This window comes from Ovis canadensis, chromosome 1 (assembly GCF_042477335.2).
Source record: "Ovis canadensis isolate MfBH-ARS-UI-01 breed Bighorn chromosome 1, ARS-UI_OviCan_v2, whole genome shotgun sequence".
Lineage (NCBI taxonomy): Eukaryota > Metazoa > Chordata > Mammalia > Artiodactyla > Bovidae > Ovis > Ovis canadensis.
In genome coordinates, this window is record NC_091245.1 from 142,413,778 (window position 1) to 142,437,990 (window position 24,213).

Here is a 24,213-nt window from a genome sequence, read left to right on the forward strand (position 1 = left end):
TAATCTCTTTCACCATATACGCATCCTCTTGGTTCTGTTTCTCTGGAGAACCCTGGCTAATATAATTGTGTTTCTAAACAGTTCTTTCTTTCACAGTATTTCTGAATGTTTTGCTTAATGAATACATCTATATTCTTATTTTTGTTATATTGAATAGGGGTAGGAATTTATATGGAGAAGGCAATGGCACCCCACTCAAGTACTCTTGCCTGGAAAATCCCATGGACGGAGTAGCCTGGTGGGCTGCAGTCCATGGGGTCGCTAAGAGTCGGACACGACTGAGCGACTTCACTTTCACTTTTCACTTTCATGCACTGGAGAAGGAAATGGCAACCCACTCCAGTGTTCTTGCCTGGAGAATCCCAGGGACGGCGGAGCCTGGTAGGCTGCCGTCCATGGGGTCGCACAGAGTCGGACATGACTGAAGCGACTTAGCAGCAGCAGCAGCAGCAGCAGCAGGAGTTTATATACCACTTACTAATAGTAAATTCTGCTGGTGTGAAGAACAAGAGAGTATTGTGCAAGGAATCCAACAACACTGGCACCTCTCCTGGCAAGCAGGGAAATCCTATACCAGAAGTTTCCAGTATGAACCTCTATTTGAGTCCAGAGTATGCAGCCTACCTAAATATTATGTCCTAGAGATTTTCTTATGGAGAAGGAAATGGCAACCCACTCAAGTATTCTTGCCTGGAGAATCCCATGAACAGAGAAACCTGGTGGGCTACTGTTCATGGGGTCACAGAGAGTCGGACATGACTGAATGACTAAGCACCAGATTTTCTTAAGCCAATTCATAGGAACTGACAAATCCTAAGCAGTTTCCATGGGTTTCCCTGGTGGCTCAGTGGTAAAGAATCCACCTGCAATGCAGGAGACAGGTTCAATCCATTGGATCCCTGAGTTGGGAAAATTCCCTGGAGAAGGAAATGGCAGGAATCCAGGATTCTTGCTTGGGGTATCCCATGGACAGAGGAGCCTGGTGGGCTGCAGTCCATGGGCTCTCAAAAGAGTGGGACACAAATTAAGCAACTAAACAATAACACAACAACCAACTTCTAATAAACTGAGAAGCTTGATCAAAACCTGTTTTTCCAAAGAAGATAGGCCATATTTGGGACAGAGAGGAGGGTTTTAAGAGTTAATGCAACTTAAAATAAGATGTTGGTTTGCCCAGTTTCCATTGCTTCATTCATCAAGAGAGTTTGTGTTGTGACTCTTGGAAGTCAGTTTTATTGCATGATGTAATGGGGAAAATAATGAAGATTACAAATTTTCTTTATGCTTATGTTGTTTTAAACTACTGCCAGTTTATGGATATTTAAGAAGTTGAAGCAAAGAAAGCAGATTTAGTTTCTTTTAATTCATCCAAGTGGTTAGGTCCTGGAAATTTTTGAAGTAATATGTTGAAGTGTTTTTAGAATTAAAAAGTCTTAAATCCCACTTGGTAGACCTCCAAAGGCCCTCAAAGGCTGCACACTTTCCCCTAATGTTATATAACAGAACTCTCTCTGTCCACTTTAAAAAGCGGACAGTTTTGTATTCAGATCCAAACTTGAAATGTGGATTGAGAAGATGGTACCTGAGACTGTTGTGCTTTCAATGCTGAATTTCTCTGAGCTCAAAGGAATAACAGATTTGAAATTCTGGTGATTGTTGAGTCATGATCTCTGTGACTTTATATGTGTGATTATAGAGCCCCTGCCCTAGGCTCATTTAGGTGGCTCATTCTCAAAGGAAACAGCTTGTGCTAAAAGAAAACTACATCTATGAATACATGATTTAGTGAACATTTAGAGTGAACTGAGAAAAGAAATCAACTGTGAAAGGAAAAAACCCATATGAATGGCTAATTGTATCAGCTCTGCTCCCCTGTTCCAGCCTCCTAGAGTAGGGACCTGCATTGAGACCAATTCTTTTGGGCTTGTGTGACTCTGAATTAAGAGCTGAGGGAGAAAGATCTAAAACACACAGCCAGGACTGAAGAAGAGTAGGGCGTTTTAAAAAAGAGGCACACAATCAGTTACTTTGTGTGAGAACAGTTGATGAGAGAGAAGTGTTTAAGATAGTTTGTTAACTACCTGCTTCCCAGTTTCAAGGCTATGATAATTTTTTGGATTTTGAAATTGGGTTTCAGGTATTCCTGTGTGTTTTGAATATAGAGTCAGACACGACTGAAGTGACTTAGCAGCAGCAGCAGCAGCAGCAGCAGTGCTCTAAGACTGGACCATATGAGTCACAGATTTATTAAAAAACATCAACATACTAATCTTGAGCTATATAAATTTCTGGACAAGTTCTGAGTAGTGTTTGTCACTGCCTAGCTATTTTATTAAATTGTAGAGAGAAAAGTATTCAACAGTAAAATAATCTCAATCAGATAGTTGAGAGATTAGAATGAAAACACCTTCATACCTCCTAGAATAGACTAGGGTGTGAATTTAAGCATCCTCTTTAAATTGACCGGTGAGTAGCTTCAGTTAGAACAGTATACTTTATACAAACACACACACACACAGTTTTATTGTACTGGTTTGGGAATTGCATATTTTTTTTACTGCTAAAAATTAGCATTTTGAATTGCAAATAGGCTACACTCACCATCAGTAATGCAAACTTAAAATATTTATAGAACTGGGCTGAGAACATGATCCCAGGCCTAGTAGGCAGTGAAATATCTGGTCAACATATAACTTAAACAATAAGTTCTTGAGTAATTTGCATTGTGCTTTTTCTAGAAACAGTGAAAGCTAGCTTTCAGTTAAAAGAAAAAAAGTAGAAATATCTTGTATTTTTCTGGCCTGTTTAATGTATTAAAGTGCTTTCAAAAAACGAATACCATGACGCCAATAAGAAACGTTAGAAAGATGTTTCTTTTTTTTTTCCCTAGAAAGTTAATATACATTTTTCACATGTGTATTTGCTCAAAGATTAAACTTTGCATGTGGAAGTCCTTGACTAGACGTGTCTGGGAAATAGAAAGCTTGGACTCTCAAGGTTTCATTCAGCTAATATCCCTGGAGACCCTCTTTTGTGCAGGAGACCCTCTTTTGTGTCCGGTTGGGACACAAAGGTCAGCAGGCGGCAGTCCCTGCTCTCAGGGAGCTACCCGCCGCTCAGGGAGGGGCGCAACTAGGACTTTGAAACAAACTGAAATGTCACCAGGAGGCTGCACAGCTGACGTGCCCCTAATTATCAAGCCAATGAAGAGGTTCTGTCCATCAAAGCAACGTCTGCCTTTCGTCTGATCTGTGTAAACGCCCCCTACTCGCACCCCCCACCACCGCCCCCCAAGCCCGCGGACTAGAGAGCTGGGCCTCTACAGAGCAGGGTCTAAAACTCGCCCTCCCTGCCACGGGGTGTCAGGGCGCAGAGCGACAAGGACACGAGAGGGAGAAGCAGAGGCCCCAGCAGCAGAGGGGAAGTGGCCCACACGACCCCCGAAGGGGCTGCAGCAGGTGGGTCGGGCTGGCGCTAGACCCTCAGTGCCGTTCTTTCCGCAAGGGAAAAGCCGATGGCGTTGTTGCCCTTGTCTTCGGACTGGAGGGTCTGCCGCGCGCGTGATACGACTGAGGGTGCTTCGCCGCCCGCACCGTGAGGCAGGGACCCCGGGGGCGTGGCCTAGGCGAGGCCCCGCCTCAGACTCCTCCCCCTAGGAGCGCGAGCCAGTCCTGAGCGGCGCCATCCCTTTCCCGGGTCATCGCCCCGCCCCTCTTCCGGCCCGCGAGCCCCCCGCGCGTCGCTTCTGGGCCGCGTTCGCTAGCTCTCGCGCGCTAGTCAGCCCGCCCTCTCCGCGCGCGCTTGGCAGCCCGACGACGCGGGAGCCTCACAAGCCTGACGAGGCTTGCTGCGCTCATTACCACCGAGCGCCGGTCCGCTAAGGCGGTACGTTCGGTTCCCGGCCCGGGGACTGTCGGGGTCGCCGAATCTGTGGCCCCACAGCGGAGGCGGCGGCGGTGAGGGGACTGGGCCAGGAGGAGGCGGACATGGCGGGGCTGAGGGCAGCGGGAGGAGGGTGGTCCGGGCGCTCTGGAGGCCACGTCGAAGGCTCGCGGGCGGGCAGTGCGTGGGGGGACCGCGAGGAGCGCGGGGTCGAACAGGCTTGCATCGGCTCCGGCCCGGCGCGAAGGAAGGGCTGGGGACTGAAGGGGGCGGTCCTCGAGGGTTTCCGCGAGACCCTCAGGGGCATCGCGACGGCGGAGACGCCGCCTAGAGGCTCCTGCCACGTTTCCACAGCGCGTTGCCTTCCGCTCGGGGTGGGCGACAGCCTTCCTCGCGCGGCCGTGGGTTTTTTGGAGCCGGAGACCCGGCTTGCTGTCTCGGGGATGGAGGGAGGTCGCGCCTGAGGGCAGTCGAGTTCTCGAACCCGGGCCTCCGAAGGCTGGAACCTGCTCGGGGGCGGCCGACCCTGCGGGACTGTTCGCGGGGGAGGAAGGGAACGGGGCTCTGGGCCCTGCCCCCTTAACTCGGGAAAAACCGCGATTGCAGAAGTTGGACGCGCTCGCGGGCGGTTCTTCCAGGAGTGGGTGGATACGTGGGGTGCCCCCTCACCTAGCGCTCCTCAAGAGCCCCGTGCCAGTGCCGGGCTTGATAAGCCCACCTCCCAGCGCCGCGGGAATCCTGCCTCTCGGGGTCCGGAGCCCGCTTTGTGGCGCCGCGGGGCTCGTCACCCACCCCCCGCCGCTGGGATTCCCTCAACCTTGGGAAAGTCTGTCCGGAAAAATACTTGTTTCCAGAAACGGGCGCCACTCGCCTCTCGTTACAAGGGAGAGAAAAGTACAAAGTTATAAACTCCTGGCAGGCAGGGCTGGGTTTTCCTTGGGGTTCTCGGCCCGCCGCCGGAGCCGAGGAGACTGTGGAACAAAGTAGAACTTGAGGAGCAGCCGCGGTGACTACGTCCCCGGATGACGTCACCGTGCGAGATTTAAAATGGGAGCTTTTCGCCCCGAGTGTGGGTGGAGGGTTTGCGGCCCCTTACTCGAGACAACTTCCCTTGCGTACCTCGGGTCTTCTGGGCCCTGCTGGGTTCTGCTTCCTGACTTTATAACTCTCCCCTCGGGGGGGTACCCTTTGGATCCTCCTGGAATACTGACCTGTGAGGGTGGGTTAAATTGTCAGCAATTCAGGCACTATTCCTTCAAAAGTGGAAAAAAAAAAAAAATTCCATATGACTCATCTTGTGTTACAACCCAAAGCCACCACTAAGTGGTTCTTTCCTTCCTTTCTTCCTTTTATTTTCTGATGTGAAACAGAGGGCCGAGCGGGCGGGGGTAGGGGGGAGGGGAGCGGGAAAGGAAAACAAAACCCCACACTCAGATATGTAGAGCAGAGTTGGCAAATTGAATGAAGAAAATGAGTTAGTTGGGGATGGAGTGTATTTCTTTAGCGTGATTCCTTATTTTTTTTGGTGGGGTGGAGGCTGATGTAGTTCCATCAGCAAGTTTCATCCCAAAGCATATATTAAATTTCAGTGGGTTTTCTTTTCTATCATAACGTGGTGGAGTATAAATATAGCTTTATACGTGGAAATGGCTGACGTTTTTTTTCAACAGGAGGCTGCACAGCAGTTGGAGAGGGCTGGGGTTATGTGCTGCTGGCCATAGAAGAAACTCATTCTAGGGTTCCAGGAGGGAGGTTTGCGTGTCTTCCCATCTAGGATCAGGGTAGCTATGGCTGCCAGCATACTTCTCAAATACCATACAGAATTTATTTCACACTGACATCCCTTGTTTGAGTTTGCACAAGGAGGAAAGGAATCATGAAGACAGACTTTAAGAGGAAGTTTGGTAAAAGAAAAAGGAAGCTAACAGAATCAGCTTTACTTTTTAAATCTGAAAGAACTATAGGTAGGTTAGTCAGTTTTTACACCAAACATAGCAGGGGCTGTATGTCTTTAATAATTGGTTCTGAAAAGGTGGTGTTGCTTAGTAAATGCAGCATCTGATAACTCCAAGTTACAGCAGCCAAATGAATGAGCTCATCGGGTAAAGACAGACTATACATTGAAACAATCCCAGTACAAGATATCCAGTACAAGGTTTTTGCTTTTATGGATTAATCAATGATAAATCAGATCTGACATTTATAAAGAATCCTTCTTGAGGCCGTTCCAAAATGCAGCTGAATCTCTAATTATTCCTTTTAGTTTGATTTTCCATGAATGACCCCAGATTTCCACTTTCTTAAATATGCTTTGATAGAGCTGGTTTTATGTCTCTGGTCCTGAAAGAATGCTTATAGAAGCTCGATGGTGGATCTTTTTCTTCGTGTATGACAGGTTTGTTGAAATATAGTTCACACACTGTATAATCCGCACATTTAATATGTACAGTTCATTGGTATTAGTATATTCACTAAGTTGTACAGCCATCACCACAGTCAATTTTGGGACATTTTCATCATTTCAAAAGGCAATCTTACACTCACTGACATCACTCCTTCTCCCCCTTTCTCCTACCCCTAGGCCACTAACCTATTTCCTGTTTATATAGATTTGCTTATTCTGGACATTTCATATAATTAGTGTTATACAGTATTTGGTCTTTTGGCATCTTTCCCTTAGCATAATGTATTCAAGGTTCATACATGTTGTAGCACCTATCAGTTTGTCATTTCTCTTGCTGAATAATATTCCACATTTTATTTATGCATATATCAGTTGCTCCACATTTAGTTTGTTTCTGCTTTTTGGTTATCATGAATAATGTTGCTGTGGACATTTGTGGACAAGCTTTTGTGTGAACATATGGCTTCATTTTTCTTGGGTATAGAGCTAGGAGTAGAATTGCTGGGTCATATGGTAGCCATATATATATGACCTTTTTAGGAACTGCTAAACTGTTTTCTATATTGGCTCTACAATACTGGATTTTAAAGTGGAATTTTTTTAATGTTTAAAGTACAAGTTATTAGAATTTTAAAGTTGAGTTATTGTACTTAAATATTTATGCATGTAATAAAAACTATATAGTGGTATCATTGTAGTGCTTCTCTTTGAGTGATATCTCTGATTTTTATTTTAGCTGACAGGAACAATTTGGTGTGCTCTCTTTAGTGAACTCCATACAAAGGTGATAAAATTCTTAAGCAGTATTTAATAATAAGGTCTTTATGGCATAAATTAGTGACTGTTCCTGCTCCAGATATCAGCCAATGAAACACGAGATAAAATTGGGAGGAGGAAAGGGGGCTGTAAAGGAGGTATGTTTCACAGAGCTTTATCTTCAAATTTTGATGTTTCAGTTTTTTGAGAAAAACTATTTTATCTTTGCAGGAGAAAATGAAGAACGAAATCGCTGCTGTAGTCTTCTTTTTCACAAGACTAGTTCGAAAACATGATAAATTGAAAAAAGAAGCAGTCGAGAGGTTTGCTGAGAAGTTGACCCTGATACTTCAAGAAAAATATAAAAATCACTGGTATCCAGAAAAACCATCAAAAGGACAAGCCTACAGGTAGGCTTGGACATTAGAATTGAACTGGACATTTGAATTGAACTGAGTGAAGAGGATGATCATCAGCTCCTCAAATAAGTGCCAGGCCAGAGGAGTGATGGTGTCCTGTCCATGTCTTTCACTGTTTAGCTGCATCATACCCAGCTCAGGGGTGGCTCAATTATTTTTTCCTTGTTCACTTTAAAATACAAGCATTTGTTGTTGGGACTCCTACTGCCAGGACTTGAGAGGCCAATCTGTAGACTCCTGGGAATTAGTCTTGTGGTCGTAGTGTGACTCCTGAGTGTTTTCCTTTGTGTGTCACAGGTAGTTGAGGATTTTCACAATTGTAGAGGACCCCTAAAACTATCACTTAGAAAAGGGCATGGAAAGAGTTAAGAGAAATGAGTTCTTTGTATCTAAAAGTAAATCACATGTGACATATTAAAAGTTTTCTGGCAAATGAGAAATAAGATTATTAGACACCTGATACGTTCTTGACACTGGAGAAGGAAATGGCAACCCACTCCAATACTCTTGCCTGGAGAATCCCATGGACGGAGAAGCCTGATAGGCTACAGTCCATGGGGTTGCAAAGAGTAGGATACAACTGAGCGACTTCACTCACTCATGTTCTTGACACAGGAATGATTTCATTTGTAGTGTGCATAATTCGTTGTAGTAGAAGCCAGTGTAACCATTTTATAGATGAAGGTAACTTACCTGTGATTCGCAAATGGTAAATACTAGCTCTGGAATTTAAATTCAGGTCTAACTCAGTCTAAATTCTTAGGAGCTTTCTGTTACACCACAGTCTGACCACTGCCTTGTCTCTGAGAATGAAGGCAATTCTCACTCCCAGCTGTCTTTTGTACTCCAGTTTATAAGTTCCATATACAGTTTAAAGAAGAGCAGACTCCTGTAAAACATGTCCTGGCATGTTCTGTCTTTAGTATTTATGTGAGTATTTGGGAACCTAAGTTGAGAATGTTCTACTAAACTCAGCTGTCAAACTGTGTCCCATTTGTGGATGTGACCAAAAAAATAAAAGTGGAACAGTTGTGACTGTCATGAATACAAATTCTTTTATTTTTGCATATTGCTGCCCCTAAAGATTCCTCCACAAATCAGCGCTTGACAGTAAAAAGAATTTTCTTTCAGTCACTGAGCTCTTGTCAAGTGTATGACTATTCACAGAGTGTGCAAAGGAGGTGAAAATATGACTTGTTTAGTTCTCATTTGTGAAAAGCAAGGTAAGCATGTGATCTGTTGAAAAGAATCAAGTAATTGATATATTTCTCTCTCATTTTTATCCAAAGAGGTTTCCTAGTATACTGGAAGATATGGTGAGTGAAAGTAGAAATGTGGATGTAATTCAAGTTATTGTTTTTTATCCTCTCACTGGATTCTCTTAATTTTTTCCTGCACATCTTCATTTCTGATAAAGTGAACAGCTTTTGTGAATTAGAGCTCTTGAGGCTTTTTACACTGATGTAATTGACATTGGATTAAGGCTTTTGGTAGTGCCAAGCCACTGTACTGTTACTGAAAAAGGAGATACTGTCAAGTAAATGCTTAAAGATCAGACAGTGTACAATTTCATTTCCATTAATTTCAAAAACTTGAGGAAAAAAGTTAGCCAAACAGGATTAAATTGGCATGTAATCAGAACTATCATTATTGAGTCATTTTGAAGCCATCTTTGAAGTAGAAAACTATTAGAGTTAATAGTGGGTTGTTTCTTTTATAAAAATGAGTAGACTATAGAATTAACCTAAGTTATTAGACTCTTCATAGAGTAGGTTGGAGGTGTTCTTTTTCTTCTAAAGTTTTTATAAATTAGTATGTTTCTCTGCAACATATACAAATAAGGGCAATTTGGCAACATTACGGAGATCTGTAAAAATATTCATAGTCTTTGAAAACTGAGTCTCCTAAAATCTATTCTAGAAGCATAATCAGAAATGCAGACAAATACGTATGAATATGGATATTTCTTGCACTTTATAATTGCAAAAAATTGGAAAGCACTACACTGTCAAGTAAATGATAGACTATTTTTATGCAACTTTTAAAATCTTGTTTTTGAAGAGTGGCTAATGGGTGAGTAGTCACAGTATCTAGAGTGAAAAAAAAACATCGTAGAAATATGTATGGTATGCAGATTTTGTTGAAGCAGAGTCTCTAAGCCTTTATATTTACATATATTTTTTTAAGCTTAGAGCCTGTATCTTCACTGTATGTTAAAAAACACATACATATATACATGTAAGATCTATCTCCTTACCCTTAACTGATTTTGATCCTGAGCACATGGGACTTTTCAATCAACCTACACAACATTAGAATCTATAACATAAGACCATCTCACAGAAAGGAACAAAGATTTTTTTACATGTTTTAAACTAGTTTTTAATTTTTACTCTGAATTTGCCAAATTGTTAATGGTGATGTTATGATAAATATAGGCCTAATTGGGTTGTTTAATAAGATGAACTTTGGCATCTGGTCTGGATCTGAACTCTCCATTCACCGCTTTCTTGCCAGGTAATGTTGGGCAAGTTACTCAAACTCTCTCTGCCTCCTTTCTTTCTTGCAATGGAGAAAACAGTATGTAACTCACAGGATCAGTGTGAAAATTAAAAGAGTTAATATAGACATACTTTGTTTTATTGTACTTTGCTTTATTTCATATCACAGATGTTGTGGTTTTTATAAATTGAAGGTTTGTGCAAGCATGCATTGAGCAAGTCTATCAGCGCCACATTTGCAATTGCATTTGCTCACTTTGCGTCTCTGTCACATATTGGTAATTCTTTACAGTATTTCATACTTTCTTGTTATTATATTTGTTTTGGTGATCTGTAATAAGGGATCTTTGATGTTACTATTACAGAGACTTGATGAAGGCTCAGGTAATGGTTAGCATTTTTTAGCATAAAGCTATGTATATTGTGTTTTAGATGTAATGCTGTTGCATTACTTAATAGACTACAGTGTAGTGTAAATATAACTTTTATATACACTGAGAAATCAAAAATTTGTGACTGGCTTTATCGTGATACTCGCTTTATTGCCCTGGTCTTTAACCAATCCACAATGTCCAAGGTATGGCCATACATACAAAGTATTTAGAAAACTCTTCATTGCATGGTAAACCTTCAAAAAGGGTTATTATTATTATTACTTAGAAATATATATTAGCTATTATCTAATGAGAACTTTTTCACTGTTTTAAATGAAAATGGAAATTGACTAAATATAAACACATTATTCTCTTGATGTTACAGTATTATAGTTAGTAGTATTATCAATATTTGTCAATTAACTTATATTTTCTATATTTTAAAGCTTTGGGTCTGAAAAAGAAGTAAAATGATTTAATCTAAAGTCACCCTGTAAATCGTGGGCTTCTCTGGTGGCTCGGATGGTAAAGAATCTGCCTGCAATGCAGGATACCCAGGTTCAATCCCTGGGATGGGAAGACCCCCTGGAGAAGGGAATGGCTACCCACTCCAGTATTTTTGCCTGAAGAATCTCTTGAACAGAGGAACCTGGGGGCTACAGTCCATGGGGATCACAAAGAGTTGGACATGACTGAGAGACTTAACACTCTTAGTTTCACACTTTCACCCTATAAATCAGGATTAGTACAAAAACCTGGATTCTCTTGGTTCATTTCTTAGCTGTAGGCAGTAAATACTTTCATTGTAACTAAAAATTTCTCTATGCAATCAGGATACTTACTTTAACAGGTATTTTTGCATTCATACTGAGAGCCATCTTTGAGCATTCTGTTAGGTAGCTGTGGTTGGTACTTCTTAGGTTAAAAGAAAAAATGGGACAGATGAGAATTCCCTGGTAGTCCAGTGGTTAGGACTCTGTGCTTTTACTGCTGTGGGCCCAGGTTTGGTCCCTGGTCAGGGAACTAAGATCCTATAAACTCTGTGCTAGAACAGTCTTTATTGGTTTAGAATTTTTTCACCTTTTTGCTAACTAAATAAGAAAACCCTCGAGTAACACAACTTAAATAAGCCAGTAACACTTTTGGATTATATTTTACTCTTAATACATGATATAAATGGTTCTGTGTCCTTGATTAATTTGGTATTTAGAGAACAGTTACAGGTAAGGCAAAGGATATCCTTCTTAAGCAAAGTAGTGACAGAGCAAAACTTGTGACAAAAATTTATAAATATTGTTTAAAACATTAGTTGAGGTCTTTTTGTTAGCTGGAGATTTTGTTATATAGGAATTTGGCTGATTTTTTGCATTCAAAGTTCTAAGTAATTTCATGCACTTACATACTCCTTGCTTATTGAAGTACATGTGAGGTTGAGTAGTTACTATCTGAAATGAGGTAGAGCCAGTCCTACTCATTTCCCTGTACTCATGCAGATGCCCTTTTCTTTCTACCAGGCTGGATAGCGATGCTGCTGCTACCTCTTTGCCTTTAGTTCAGATTTGTTATCTATTTAGGATAGGTATTCCTGAGTTCTTTACCAGGGTTTTATTTTTTTTTAAGTTCATGTTGGCAAATACTCGTAGATATAACTAGGTTTCTGATTTAAATTTTATTTAAAGCTATTAACATTACTCCACTTTTTTGTAGATGCATTCGTGTCAATAAGTTTCAGAGAGTTGATCCTGATGTCCTGAAAGCCTGTGAGAACAGCTGCATCTTGTACAGTGACCTGGGCTTGCCAAAGGAACTCACTCTATGGGTGGACCCATGTGAGGTGTGCTGTAGGTGAGTTTGGCAACTGAACTGATTACCATGTTGGAACTGATTTTTATGAAATTCTCTCAGGTACCGCCTGTACACGTATCTTAATGGCCAGGAGCTGGTTGTTTGGCTTTCTCAGAAGTGAATTTTGTAAACTATTCTTCTTGGAGGTGATAGTAAAAGATTGGTTACACTCCTGTTTTACAACTAAAGAAACTTAAGAAATAATAGAGCAGAGTTTTTTTTTGAAGAGATTTACCACATTTATTGTAGAATTTAGATACCTTGATTCCCTGTAGGTCAGTTATTACCATCTCCCATTGATGGTGCCCTTGTCTTTCCCGTCTTCAAACTAGGAAAGCTGTTAATCCCAAATAATACTGGATAATTACTTTTGGTTGGTCTCTGTTGCTGTTTGTTTTCACTGTTGCCTCTCTCCTCGCTTTTTGGCTTTTAAGTGGCTGAGTGAAATTTTCATGGTTTTATTTTCATAATGGAAATTATTTCTTGTCTCCTAATGAGCAGAATTGTAAAAGGTAGGTGTGTTAGGTATGAAATTGAACTTCATTTACTCTAAAAGCATTCATTGTGGACCAGGCATTCTTAGTTGTGGAAATGAAAGTGACATTATTCTTTCAGGTAGTTTAATAAGGGAGAAGAAAGAATAAGCAGATAACAACAGAGTGAGATTTATGCTATAATAGAAATATGTACAAGATGCACTGGTTGGTGGCACAAAAGAGAAAGTTACTGCCTCACGGAAGACTGTAGTCACCCCTTGGTATATCAGTGAAGGATTAGTTCCAGGACACTCCTCACCACACACACGCACACACACGCACATGCACAGCCAGAACTAAGATCCTCGGATGCCCAAGTCCCTTATATAAAATAGTGCAGTATTTGCATATAACCTATGTATAACCTCCCATTTACTTTAAACCATCTCTAGATTACTTATAATACCTAATATAATGTAAATGCTATGTAAATAGTTGCCTTAAATTGAAAAAGTTCAAGTTTTTCTTTTACAAACTTTGTGATATTTTTTCCCCCCAAATATTTTTGGTCTGTGGTTGGCTGAATGCGCAGATACAGAACCCATGGATACAGAGGACTGATTTTATTGAGTAGGTGGTACTTGAGCTGAGTGGGGAAGGAGTTGTAGTTGACTAGATGACAAAGTGGGTGTTTCCAGGCAGGAGGAACAGAATGAGCAGATGGAACTCCCTGCGAGTGATTTCCTACAGCTGTTTCTTTAGGGTTTTCTCTTTGGTTTAGAGGCACAGTTCACCCATTGATTGTAGTAGAGGTGCTTTTGATGTAACCCTAATATGTTCTAAAGGTGGTCATAGGCTGTGACTTGATCTTCATCAATGAAAGTGGTGATGAGGACATGCTGGATAAATACATGGTTGTTCTGCAACAATTTTCTGGACCACCCTGGAGCTGCTTGATATAAACTGGTGTCTTACGTAAGCTTATTGCTTTGGGAAGCTGGGGGCACGTAGATTCTCTAGTACTTGTTTCTCATAAAAAGGAATAGCAGTGATTTTTGTACTTAGAAGGTCAGACAGTTTTTAGAGTCTGGGACTAAGGAAGGACTTACCTCCGGCCAGGGTCAGACTTTGTTTTGTAGACTTGGTCCACTGAATCCCTGCAGAAGACTTTTCAGTATACAAGAAATAGCTATCACAAAGTTGACTATATTGAAATGCTTACTTTTAAAGGCCTACACTTTGATCCTGATTTACTCTTACTTCATGCACAGTTCTTTAAGTTAGTTGTATAGTTTTTTAAGCCCATAAAGATTTACATGACATTTGAAGGAGGATTGTTCAAAATACAGTTGACTTTCCATATCTGACGATTCCATATCCATGCATTCAACCAACTTTAGTTCAAAAATATTTGAGGGCAAAAAATTAGATAAGTTCTAAAAAGCAAAACTTGAATTTGCCATGCTATGCAACTATTTACATAATATTCAAAGTATTTGTATAATATTTACATTGTATTAGATATGATAAGCAGAGAAGGCAATGGCACCCCACTCCAGTACTCTTGCCTGGAAAATCCCATGGACGGAGGAGCCTGGTGGGCTGCAGTCCATGGGGTCGCTAACAGTCGGACATGACTGAGCGACTTCACTTTCACTTTTCACTTTCATGCATTGGAGAAGGAAATGGCAACCCACTCCAGTATTCTGGCCTGGAGAATCCCAGGGATGGGGGAGCCTGGTGGGCTGCCATTTATGGGATCGCACAGAGTCAGACACGACTGAAGCGACTTAGCAGCAGCAGCAGATATGATAAGTAATCTAGAGATAATTTAAAGTGTATGGGAGCCTGTGGGCAGGTTGTATGCAAATACCTTGCCATTTTATTTAAGGTACAATACTTGGGCAGCCATAGATTTTGGCATTGGGAGAGGAAGGGGAGGGGATGGTCCTGCAATCAGTCCCCCAGGATACTGTTGTCATAAATCTACAAAAAAAAGTAATAGTCTAACATAGAAGTGGGAACAAAAAAGCAAGAGTTGAACCAAATATATTATCACACTGTCAAATAAGAAATATTTAATACAACAGTCTTAAATAATTAGGGGAAAGTTTCTGTATCCAAGGGTGTTTAAGAAGTTGGCGAATTACATGAACATTTTGGACATATTGATTTGAAATGCCTAAACCATATCTTGACACCTGAAGATGAGAGCTTTAGTTACATGGACATTCTGTTTTACTTAAGTGAATACTTCATTATTTGATAATACCAGATAATGAAAATTACTGAGCTTTCTCATCTTGCTAGTATAAGAAAATCCTTGCATTGCCTTCTGTATGATCAAAATTTTGCCTCAAATTGACTATGATGTGAGTTTCTTCACAGTTACTAGAAATTATCTTCAGAATGTTAATTAAATGATGATAGAAATCCCAGGGGAAACAAAGTGTTAGTAATTGGGTAGAGATGATTGCTATAAATTAATAAAGGAAATTGAGATATTTATTAGTGCTTTTGAATCCAAACTGGGAATATTCTGAAAACTAAAACTGATATAGCAGTTACATAGTTGAATAAATAATCTGAGTCATTAAAAATAATAAATCATTGTATACTAAAGACTATGGTTTTAAAAAAACATTTGAAATCTACTTAGAACGTTTTTCATAGAATTATTCCATCAGGATAGATATTGGAAGAATGCAAAAGCGTTGTATAGTTAGAAAGGTTATCACTTCATGAAATACTTCAGATTATACTAAATAGAAAACAGATCTTTCCTATAAGGAGAAATCCTGCAAATAGCTGGCATGTTATTATCTACTCAGTAGTCTACACTTCTTGTTTGTAATTTCTGTAATCCTTTCTTTTCCTGGAAGATAAAGAGCATTAGATACTATTGATATTTTTCAAATTAACTCAGTTGGTCTTAATGTTTCAGCAGTGTGTTTAAATTTTAAATTGTAAAGTTTAAAACTTGTCCCTTACTAATTCTGAGGAATTAATTGTATGTTCTAATATTACGGTAATACAGTAAGCTGCTTCACTTACCCTGAAGAGAGCCCTCATGCCAAAATACTACCAAGGGAAAAAGGCAAAACCTAACTGAGCTCAAGTACCAAAGAAATCTGAGTTAATAAAGCTGATCCTTCAGTCATTTAGATGTCTGCCCTTGATTTAGGTTTCTGTTTCTACTGAGGTAGGGTTTTTTCTCAGATTTCTTGCCTTTCTGTTTTGCCTGAGTTGAAATTGTAGTTCATGAATTCTGTGTTGTAAAGAACTCACCCAGTTGTTCAGGCATTTTCTAAGAAGACTCACCAGTTGAAGAACAACCACTATCCAACTACTTCCAGCTTCCTCATCCTGCAGATAAGAAACTAAGGCCTGGAGAGACTGAATAACTTGAACCTGGGTACAGCTAGTATATGGCAGAGCAGAACCAAAAATATGTCTTGTGCTCTTTCCACCATCCTATAGCGGTTTATGAGATAGACTGAAAAAGAATAGAAAAAGGAATTATATACTGTATTTAGATTGTGTTTATGGCCCCATTCAGCCCATGAGAATAGAAGATAGCACAGCGGAAAGGAATAGAACTCACCTATGAGACTACTTGATTGCCATTTAAACTTTCATAGACTTTGTTGTAATTAGGCCTTTTACTTAACTGTAAATATCCTGATTCATAAATAATTTGAGATGAGTTATCTTGAAATGAAATTAATTGACATCATAGTTAACCTTATTTTTCTATTGAAGTCATTCTTATATTTTGTAAGCTTGGAATCATTTGTTTAACTTTAATTACATGCCGTGTAAGATTGCTTAACAGTTCATTTCCTTTGTCCTAACACTTCCTAGAAATTGTTTCATAGTGTTTATGATGTCTAATTTATTAGATTTGTGGGTTTCTTCTCTGTCCTCTCAATGAAAACTCCTAGTTTTACTATGTGTTATGCTATTTTCCCCTGATCGCAGAATTTTTTTTTTCTAGTAACCAATAGCCAAAGTTAGATATCCTGACAGTTTTTCTTAGATCAAGGCTTTAAGAATGTTTTGGAAGAATAAAAAACACTGCTTAATTTAAAGGAAATGAACATTTATCATAGGAATCTCTGTGAAATCAGCAGTGTAATTCAAGAAAAATCCTTTTATTTTCCTCAACAGTAGCTATATTTTCTTTTTCTCTTTAACCTCAACAGTTGCCTCAGTTCTCATTTTTGTCAGTGTAGATACAGGAAACACAGGCCCCTTTTTTAATTTAACTGCAATAAAAGTAAATCCCATGAGAAATATCTAGTTGATTTTTGACTTGAATTACTATGATCTTAATATAGAGGTCAATTAAAAATTCATTAGAAAGTTTTACTGTATTAATGTAAATGGCCAATACATTAATGTATGGCCAATTTCAGTGGTGCATACAAAAATGTAATCCATGAATTTCTCTTGGGGCAGTAGAAAAGAAAATCGGAAAAAAGAATGAATGAGGTCACTTTTTTGGTACGTTAATAGACTGGAAAAGTGTGGCCTGCCTGTTGGCATGGAGCTGGGTTAACATACTATATATGTAGAATCAAGTTCTGGGAGGGTTCCTTCATGGCCCAGGACTGGTGGCATGTCCAGACCTGTTCAGTTGTTTTTATGGACATTGTTGCTTTGTTGATATAACTTCAGGGTTTCTAAGTTTTTGGATTTTTTTATTCTTAGGTATGGAGAGAAAAATAATGCATTCATTGTTGCCAGCTTTGAAAATGAGGATGAGAACAAGGATGAGATTTCCAAGAAAGTTACCAGGGCCCTTGATAAGGTTACCTCTGATTATCATTCAGGATCCTCTTCTTCAGATGAAGAAACATGTAAGGAAGTGGAAGTGAAACCGAATTCTGTGGCTGCGACCCCCAGCCCTGTGTACCAGGTAACCATGAAGTGGCTCTATACTGAAGGTCCTAAGCAGGGCTTGCAAGGTCATGCTGGGTAGTCCTCATATTGCCCAGGGTTTCTGAGTTGAGATTTTAGATCACAGTTCTTGCCTTTCCACATTAAGGGGAAGTAGAATAGGCATCTTGAGTCATGTTATCAAAGGTCTGCTTTACTATTCAATAAGTAGGATAAATATATTTCAAAAAGAATAGGAAGAATCATGGAAATAAAACATTCCTGATGTTTTAAAATCCTTAGTGCTTTGAGAAACAGCCACTTTTTTTTGTAGCCTATAACACTTCCAATTTGTAACTTCAGGTTTAACTTTCATGTTCCTCCCTCTCTGTGGTTAAAGAGAAACCTCAATAAATTTTTCTTTAATTTTTCTTTCAAGCCCAAACAGTATCTTTCTTTGCCTTAACATGTAAAGAATTATATAGCAAGCATGAGAGCTTCCCTGCTGGTTCAGTTGGTAAAGAATCTGCCTGCAATTCAGGAGACCCAGATTCGATCCCTGGGTTGGGAATATCCCCTGGAAAATGGAATGGCGACCCACTCCAGTATTCTTGCCTAGAGAATTATATGGACAGAGGAGCCTGGCAGGGTGTGGTCTGTGTGGTCACAAAGAGTGGGACACAACTGAGCAACTAACACACAGCAGTCATGTGTGTACTTTGTTCACTTATTTATTATACCCCACATACAGTTAATGTATTATAGTTTGAAAAATTCTTAACAACGGTACTTTTCAACAGGAAATATTTTCAAGTAAAAAAAGAAAAATCTTTTGAGTTGAGCCTTCTTTTGTACATGTACTTTTTCTGATTTTGAGTCTATTTTTAAATATACCTATTTTTATTAAGTTGGCCTTAATTAGATATAATTAAACATAACAGGTTTCTGGTAGGGTTTGATTTGGCCTAAAATGAGAATTTAGTCTTTAATGAGTAAGAAATCAAGAGTATCACGAGTATTAGAGACTGAACCTTTAAAAAAAATTAACTTGAAACAGTATGTGCGTCCATGCTGAGTCACTTCAGTGTGTCCAACTCTGCAACTCTATGAACAGTAGCCCACCAGGCTCCTCTGTCCATGGGATTCTCCAGGCAAGAATATTGGAGGGGTTGCCATGCCCTTTTTCAGGGACTCTTCCCAATCCAGGGATTGTACCTACATCTCTTAACGTCTCCTACACTGGCAGACAGATTCTTTACCAGTAGCGTCACCTGGAAAGCCAGAGTACAACAGTGACACGTCCTCCTCTTCCCCAACCACCAGTCTTGTGCCCTTGCATGAAGTTGTTCATTACCAGTTATTTTTGTATCCTTTCCAAGCGAGTCCCTATATAGATAAGTAAACATAATATTTGTATTTCGGGGATCATTTTAAGACCACTGACATAAATTTTTTGGACTTTTTTCCCCTCTGTGTGATGCATTATGTACTACAAATTACCATTGTTTTTTTTAACTTTTATTTATTTATTTATTTAACTTTACAATACTGTATTGGTTTTGCCATACATTGACATGAATCTGCCACGGGTGTACATGAGTTCCCAATCCTGAACCCCCCTCCCACCACCCTCCCCATATCATCCCTCTGGGTCATCCCAGTGCACCAGCCCCAAGCATCCTGTATCCTGTATCGAACCTAGACTGGCGATTCGTTTCTTACAGGATAGTATACATGTTTCAGTGCCATTCTCCCAAATCATCCCACCCTCTCCCTCTCCCACAGAATCCAAAAGTCTGTTCTATACATCTGTGTCTCTTTTGCTGTCTCGAATACAGGGTTATCATTACCATCTTTCTAAATTCCATATATATGTGTTAGTATACTGTATTGGTATTTTTCTTTCTGGCTGGCTTCACTCTGTATAATTGGCTCCAGTTCCATCCACCTCATTTGAACTGATTCAAATGTATTCTTTTTAATGGCTGAGGAATACTCCATTGTGTATATGTACCACAGCTTTCTTATCCATTCATCTGCTGATGGCCATCTAGGTTGCTTCCATGTCCTGGCTACAAATTACCATTGTTAAATTACCTGCAATTCATTGAGATGTGTGGTAATTTTATCTCAGAATTTTATTTGTTGTTACTCAGTAAAGCAAGAATATGAATCCCAAATTGAACTTATTGCTACTAATTTTTACAAGTAAATCGACAAGTTAATTTTTAGATTTTCTTTTAAAATTAAATTGTACTTGTTTTCCCCCTTGTTGAAAGACTACTGGGATAAAATTCTAACAGAAAAGCATAGAAATGGAAGTATCTTTTATGTGCTTTTAAAATATAACAGTTCTTTTTGACATTACATTCACTTATAAAATATTTCATAATGAAGAAGCATAGTTCAGCTCTTAACAGTCATTGTGTAGAAAGTTGGAGCAGATGGTCCACTTTAAGATCTTTTTTACCTATTTTTTTTCATCTTGAATCTGGCTTTACCAAGAAGAACCTTAAAAAAAGAGGTTATCAAAATATACACAAAATAATTTCTAGCTTGGGGGTTTTTGTTCTCTGATAGGGGTCTGTGTTTTCTGAAAGGAACCTCAAAGATAATTCTCCACTAAGAATGAAGATTATATAATTTCTCCCCAAATTGGTCTACAGATTCACCTTGCTATCAAAATCCCAAAAGGCTTTTTTCTAGATAAAATTCAAAGAAAGGAGAATCAAGTCAGAGATCTCACATTAATATCAAGTCGTTATGTTTATCAAGACAGTGTGTTAATAGTTTGTTGTTTAGTCACCAAGTCGTGTCTGACTCTTTTGTGACCCCATGGACTGTAGTCCACCAGGCTCCACTGTCCATGGGATTTCCCAGGCAAGAATAGTGGAGTGGGTTATGATTTCCTTCTCCAGGGCATCTTCCCTACCCAAGAATCAACCCGTCTTTCCTACACTGGCAGGCGAATTCTTTACCACTGAACCACTAGGGAATCCCTGTGATAATGGTTTAAAAATACACAAATATATTATTGGAACAGACAGTAGACTCCTTATGTACAAAAATTTTTTTAATAAGTGCCAAAGGAATTCAGTGGGGAAAAATATCTATAAGAACTGGTACTGAAACGATTGGATAATCCGTTTGTTTTTTAAAAAGTGATCCTAACTGCTACCTTATACCATACATTAAAAAAAAAAAAAAAACCTAATTTTAAATGGGTCACAGGCCTAAACATAAATGCTAAATCTCTGACACTTGGAAGAAAACATAGGGAGATACCTTTATTATTTAGGATAGGCAAAGATTTCTTCCAAAAATGTTAATAAATTTGACCTCATCAAAATTAAAACTTTTTGCCCATCAAAAGAAGCCGTAAAGAAAATGAACGGGCAGAAGTATAGGCTGGAACAAAATATTCTCAATACATATATTTGTCAAAGGACTTGTTTTCAGAATATACTTTAAAAATCAGTCCTATAAATCAACAATAAAAGACAAATGATCCAAATAACAACAGTGGGTATAAGATGTGAAAAAACATTTGTACAAAAGAAGTTATATAAATGGCCAGTAAGCAAATGAAAAAGGTGCTCAGTCTTATTTGTTATCAGGTAATTGTAAATTTGAGCCACAGTGAAACACTACTTTCAGAATGGCTAAAATTAAAACATCTGACAGTACCAAGTGCTGACAAGGATGTGAAGAAACTGGATTCATAAACTGTTGATTGAAGTGTAAAAAATGGTACAACCACTTTGAAAACTGCTTGGCACTTAAATATGCATCTGCTGTATAACCCAACAGTTCCATTCCTAAGTATTTAACAAGAGAAATGAACCATATCTACAAAGCCTCTTACTAGAATGTTTATAACAGCTTTTTTTATAGAACAGTAAAAAAAACAAATATCCATTAACAAGTGAATGGGGGAAGATAGTCATATATTCATTCATACAGTAGGATAACAGCAATAAAACATTTCATAATAGACACAGTACGGAAGGACCTAAAAAACATTCTGTTGAGCAAAAGAATTTTGCCAGGGAATTCTTTGGTGGTCCAGTGGTTAAGGACTATTGTTTTCACTGCCAAGGGCACAAGTTTGATTCCTGGTTGGGAAACTAAGATCCCAAAAGTCATGTGTTACAGCCCCCAAAAAAGAATATTGCTAGACACAAAAGAATATATACCTTCCATTTATATGATGTTCACAAACAGGGAAAACTCAGTCTGTGATAGAAGTTTGAACAGTGGTTGCTTGTGGGAATCATTATTCCAGAATTGTGTCTACTTTCTGAGTTTTAAAAGCTTACCAGGACCCCAATGTAGAAAGGAACGAAAACATTCCACTTCGCTGTTGGTTTAGGTATAGTATAGGTCAATTATTAGTTGGAACTCTTAATAAATTTTTTCATTTCCCCATTATTGTAGGTAATCAAGAATTAACTGTGCATGCTAAGGTTATTCACTGCAGCATTGTTTTGTTTGTTTTTGTGCATCGTTTTTTTTTAAAAGACTGAAAGCAGCCGAAATGTCCTATCAACAAGATACCACTTAATTTAGTTATGGCATAGTCGTTGCATTACTGTCTAGCTGTAGATTTATGAAAAAAGTCATTATATATTGATATGAATGTCTCTGATATGTATTTATTGAGTGTAGAAGCAGTATGCAGAATTGTGGATATTTAATGTGTATATAGATGTACACACAAGTATATTCATAGAATATCTCTAAAGATAATCAAAAAATTGATCAGTGTTTGCTGCCTCTGAGAGGGTAGCTGGTAATCAGATAAAGAGAGACTTTTTTTCCCACTATATACAGCTTCGTGCCTTTTGAATTTTCTATCCTAAATGTAGTGCTGATATACAGAATATAAATTTTTTAATCCCTATGCTAAGAGCAGATTAGAAATCAGAGAACTCTGAAACTCATAGTCACAGGGCACAGTATTCTGAGCATAGAGGTCCAAAACTGCTGAAAACATTTTGCATAATGTGAACTTGATGTCCCACTTGACTTACAGGATAATCTAAGACTGTTGTTCCAAAATGCTAAACTGGGCTACATTAGAATCACCTGCAGAGTGTCATCAAAATACCTGGCCTCTCTTCCTAAAATTTTGTTAAGATTGTTCAGTAGAACAGGACTGGGGCATGATATTTTTGTGTTTAAAAGCTTCATAGGTGACTCTTTAGCCAGCTTTGGACACCAGCGGTCTTAAACATGATATGTCCTTATAGGCCTCTACTCATTCTGTGTTTTCACCTTTTCTGCTTGATATAGCCAGAGAATACCTGGTTTTTGAGGGGTGTGTTTGAGTTTATTAATTTTCGTTCATTTGAAAAACACTGATCACTTACTATATTTGAAGTTTTTAACATATTTAGACTTGACTGTAGGGAATGTCCCCTAGAGCTACTCTTTGGGTTGTGGGTGAGTGAGTTTTATTAATTTACCATTTTCTTTTCCCTACAGATTTCGGAATTGATATTCCCACCTCTTCCAATGTGGCACCCGTTGCCCAGAAAAAAGCCAATAATGTATCGAGGGAATGGCAATCAAAGTCACTACCCTCCTCCCATTCCATTTGGTTATCCAAATCAGGGACGGAAGAATAAACCATATCGCCCAATTCCAGTAACATGGGTACCTCCTCCTGGAATGCATTGTGACCGCAATCACTGGATTAATCCTCACATGTTAGCACCTCACTAGCTGCTTTTGTCTGTTGGTGTCATGTTGAGAGAAGGTAGAATAAGCCTGACTACGCATTAAAAGTTCATACTTAAAGTAGTAAAGTTAGATGGGCTAAACCATCAAACTTATTTTTATAGAGAAGTTATTAAGAATAATCTTTTCTTAAAAATATATATGCACTTTAGATATATTGATATAGTTTGAGAAACTTTATAAAAGTTAGTCAAGTGCCTGAGTTTTTAATATTAAACTTGAGTATTTATATATTGTGCATCAGCTCTGTTGCTTATGAGGATACTGTAGGAGTGGATGATCTGTTCTAGCACCTTTGAGCATTTATGGAAAGTATGTAAGTTATTTATACACATGGAAATCTATTTTATGTTGTTTAGAAGAATTGCATAAAATCATGTAGTTGCAAATAAAAAGTAGTTTGAGGCATGCCAATGTGTGCTTCTGTTCTGTGTACAAACAGAGAAGAGTGAAAGGGATATCTCACCGCAGTGTGTTTAATTAAATATTTAGCAAAGAAAAAGCAATGTAGCAATTTCTATTTTTCTTTAAAAAATTAATTTTTTATTAACCATAACTTTCCAAAGGCTATAGTAGCAAGTGATTCATACAAAAAGTCTAAAATATGTTAGTAGCTAATTGAAAATATAAATATAGTGAAACATCTTTCAGTCATCAGAGTCACTATATATAGGATTTTCTTAGCCTAGAATTTGGCCTGTACAAATGTTGATAAGACATCTGGCTTATAGGCCTAGTGCCATTGCATAAAGCAGAAATGTTCTTGTAGATGCTCTAAACTCTGCCTTGTGCTTTTTTTCTTCAGCATGTTTAAGTCTTTATTAGTGGTCTAAAATAAAGTCAAATAGTACAGTACTTCAGATTCTTCAGTGGTCCTTCAAATTTATACCGCTGTAGTGTCATCAGTCTTGTAAGTGTACTTGAACTACAAAA

General features: G+C 38.9%; 3 protein-coding genes across 7 annotated transcripts in view; 1 reads left to right on the forward strand and 2 right to left on the reverse strand.

The window, feature by feature from the left end:
* The first annotated feature begins 3,648 nt into the window (after nucleotides 1-3,648).
* On the forward strand, nucleotides 3,649-23,688 carry BTG3 (BTG anti-proliferation factor 3). 2 transcript variants are annotated; one of them, XM_069550192.1, is made up of 5 exons: nucleotides 3,649-3,885; nucleotides 7,274-7,452; nucleotides 12,044-12,181; nucleotides 17,371-17,578; nucleotides 23,026-23,688. In XM_069550192.1, exons 2-5 carry the CDS (start codon nucleotides 7,280-7,282, stop codon nucleotides 23,263-23,265), a joined length of 759 nt encoding a protein of 252 aa, XP_069406293.1. In that variant the 5' UTR covers nucleotides 3,649-3,885; nucleotides 7,274-7,279; the 3' UTR covers nucleotides 23,266-23,688. The 2 variants fall into 2 exon arrangements, with proteins under 2 accessions (XP_069406293.1, XP_069406303.1); XM_069550202.1 differs by having other exon boundaries at nucleotides 3,719-3,956.
* LOC138440326 (basic salivary proline-rich protein 4-like) lies at nucleotides 3,878-6,432 on the reverse strand. Its single transcript, XM_069589669.1, has 4 exons — nucleotides 6,421-6,432; nucleotides 4,979-5,093; nucleotides 4,601-4,853; nucleotides 3,878-4,460 (listed from the first exon to the last, which is right to left on the reverse strand). Exons 1-4 carry the CDS (start codon nucleotides 6,430-6,432, stop codon nucleotides 3,878-3,880), a joined length of 963 nt encoding a protein of 320 aa, XP_069445770.1.
* CXADR (CXADR Ig-like cell adhesion molecule) overlaps nucleotides 21,400-24,213 on the reverse strand; it is a 67,098-nt gene continuing 64,284 nt past the window's right edge. For 2 of the 4 annotated variants that reach the window (XM_069550167.1, XM_069550129.1), the window contains one exon: nucleotides 23,801-24,205. Coding sequence is in view for 3 of the 4 variants with exons in the window: in XM_069550129.1 (XP_069406230.1) it covers nucleotides 24,183-24,205 (23 nt within the window). In the remaining variant the exon portion in view is untranslated. Of the gene's footprint in view, nucleotides 24,206-24,213 lie in introns of all 4 variants that reach the window. The other 2 variants (XM_069550138.1, XM_069550148.1) reach the window with 2 other exon arrangements.

Coding starts and splice junctions, on each gene's coding strand:
- LOC138440326 (XM_069589669.1), bottom strand. Junction 4,854..4,978: donor CGCAAGGGAAGTTGTCTCGA/GTAAGGGGCCGC, acceptor TTTGTTCCACAG/TCTCCTCGGCTCCGGCGGCG. Junction 4,461..4,600: donor GATTCCCGCGGCGCTGGGAG/GTGGGCTTATCA, acceptor TCCCGAGTTAAG/GGGGCAGGGCCCAGAGCCCC.
- BTG3 (XM_069550192.1), top strand. CDS start 7,280: ATGAAGAACGAAATCGCTGCTGTAGTCTTCTTTTTCACAAGACTAGTT. Junction 7,453..12,043: donor TCAAAAGGACAAGCCTACAG/GTAGGCTTGGAC, acceptor ACTTTTTTGTAG/ATGCATTCGTGTCAATAAGT. Junction 12,182..17,370: donor CCATGTGAGGTGTGCTGTAG/GTGAGTTTGGCA, acceptor TTTTATTCTTAG/GTATGGAGAGAAAAATAATG.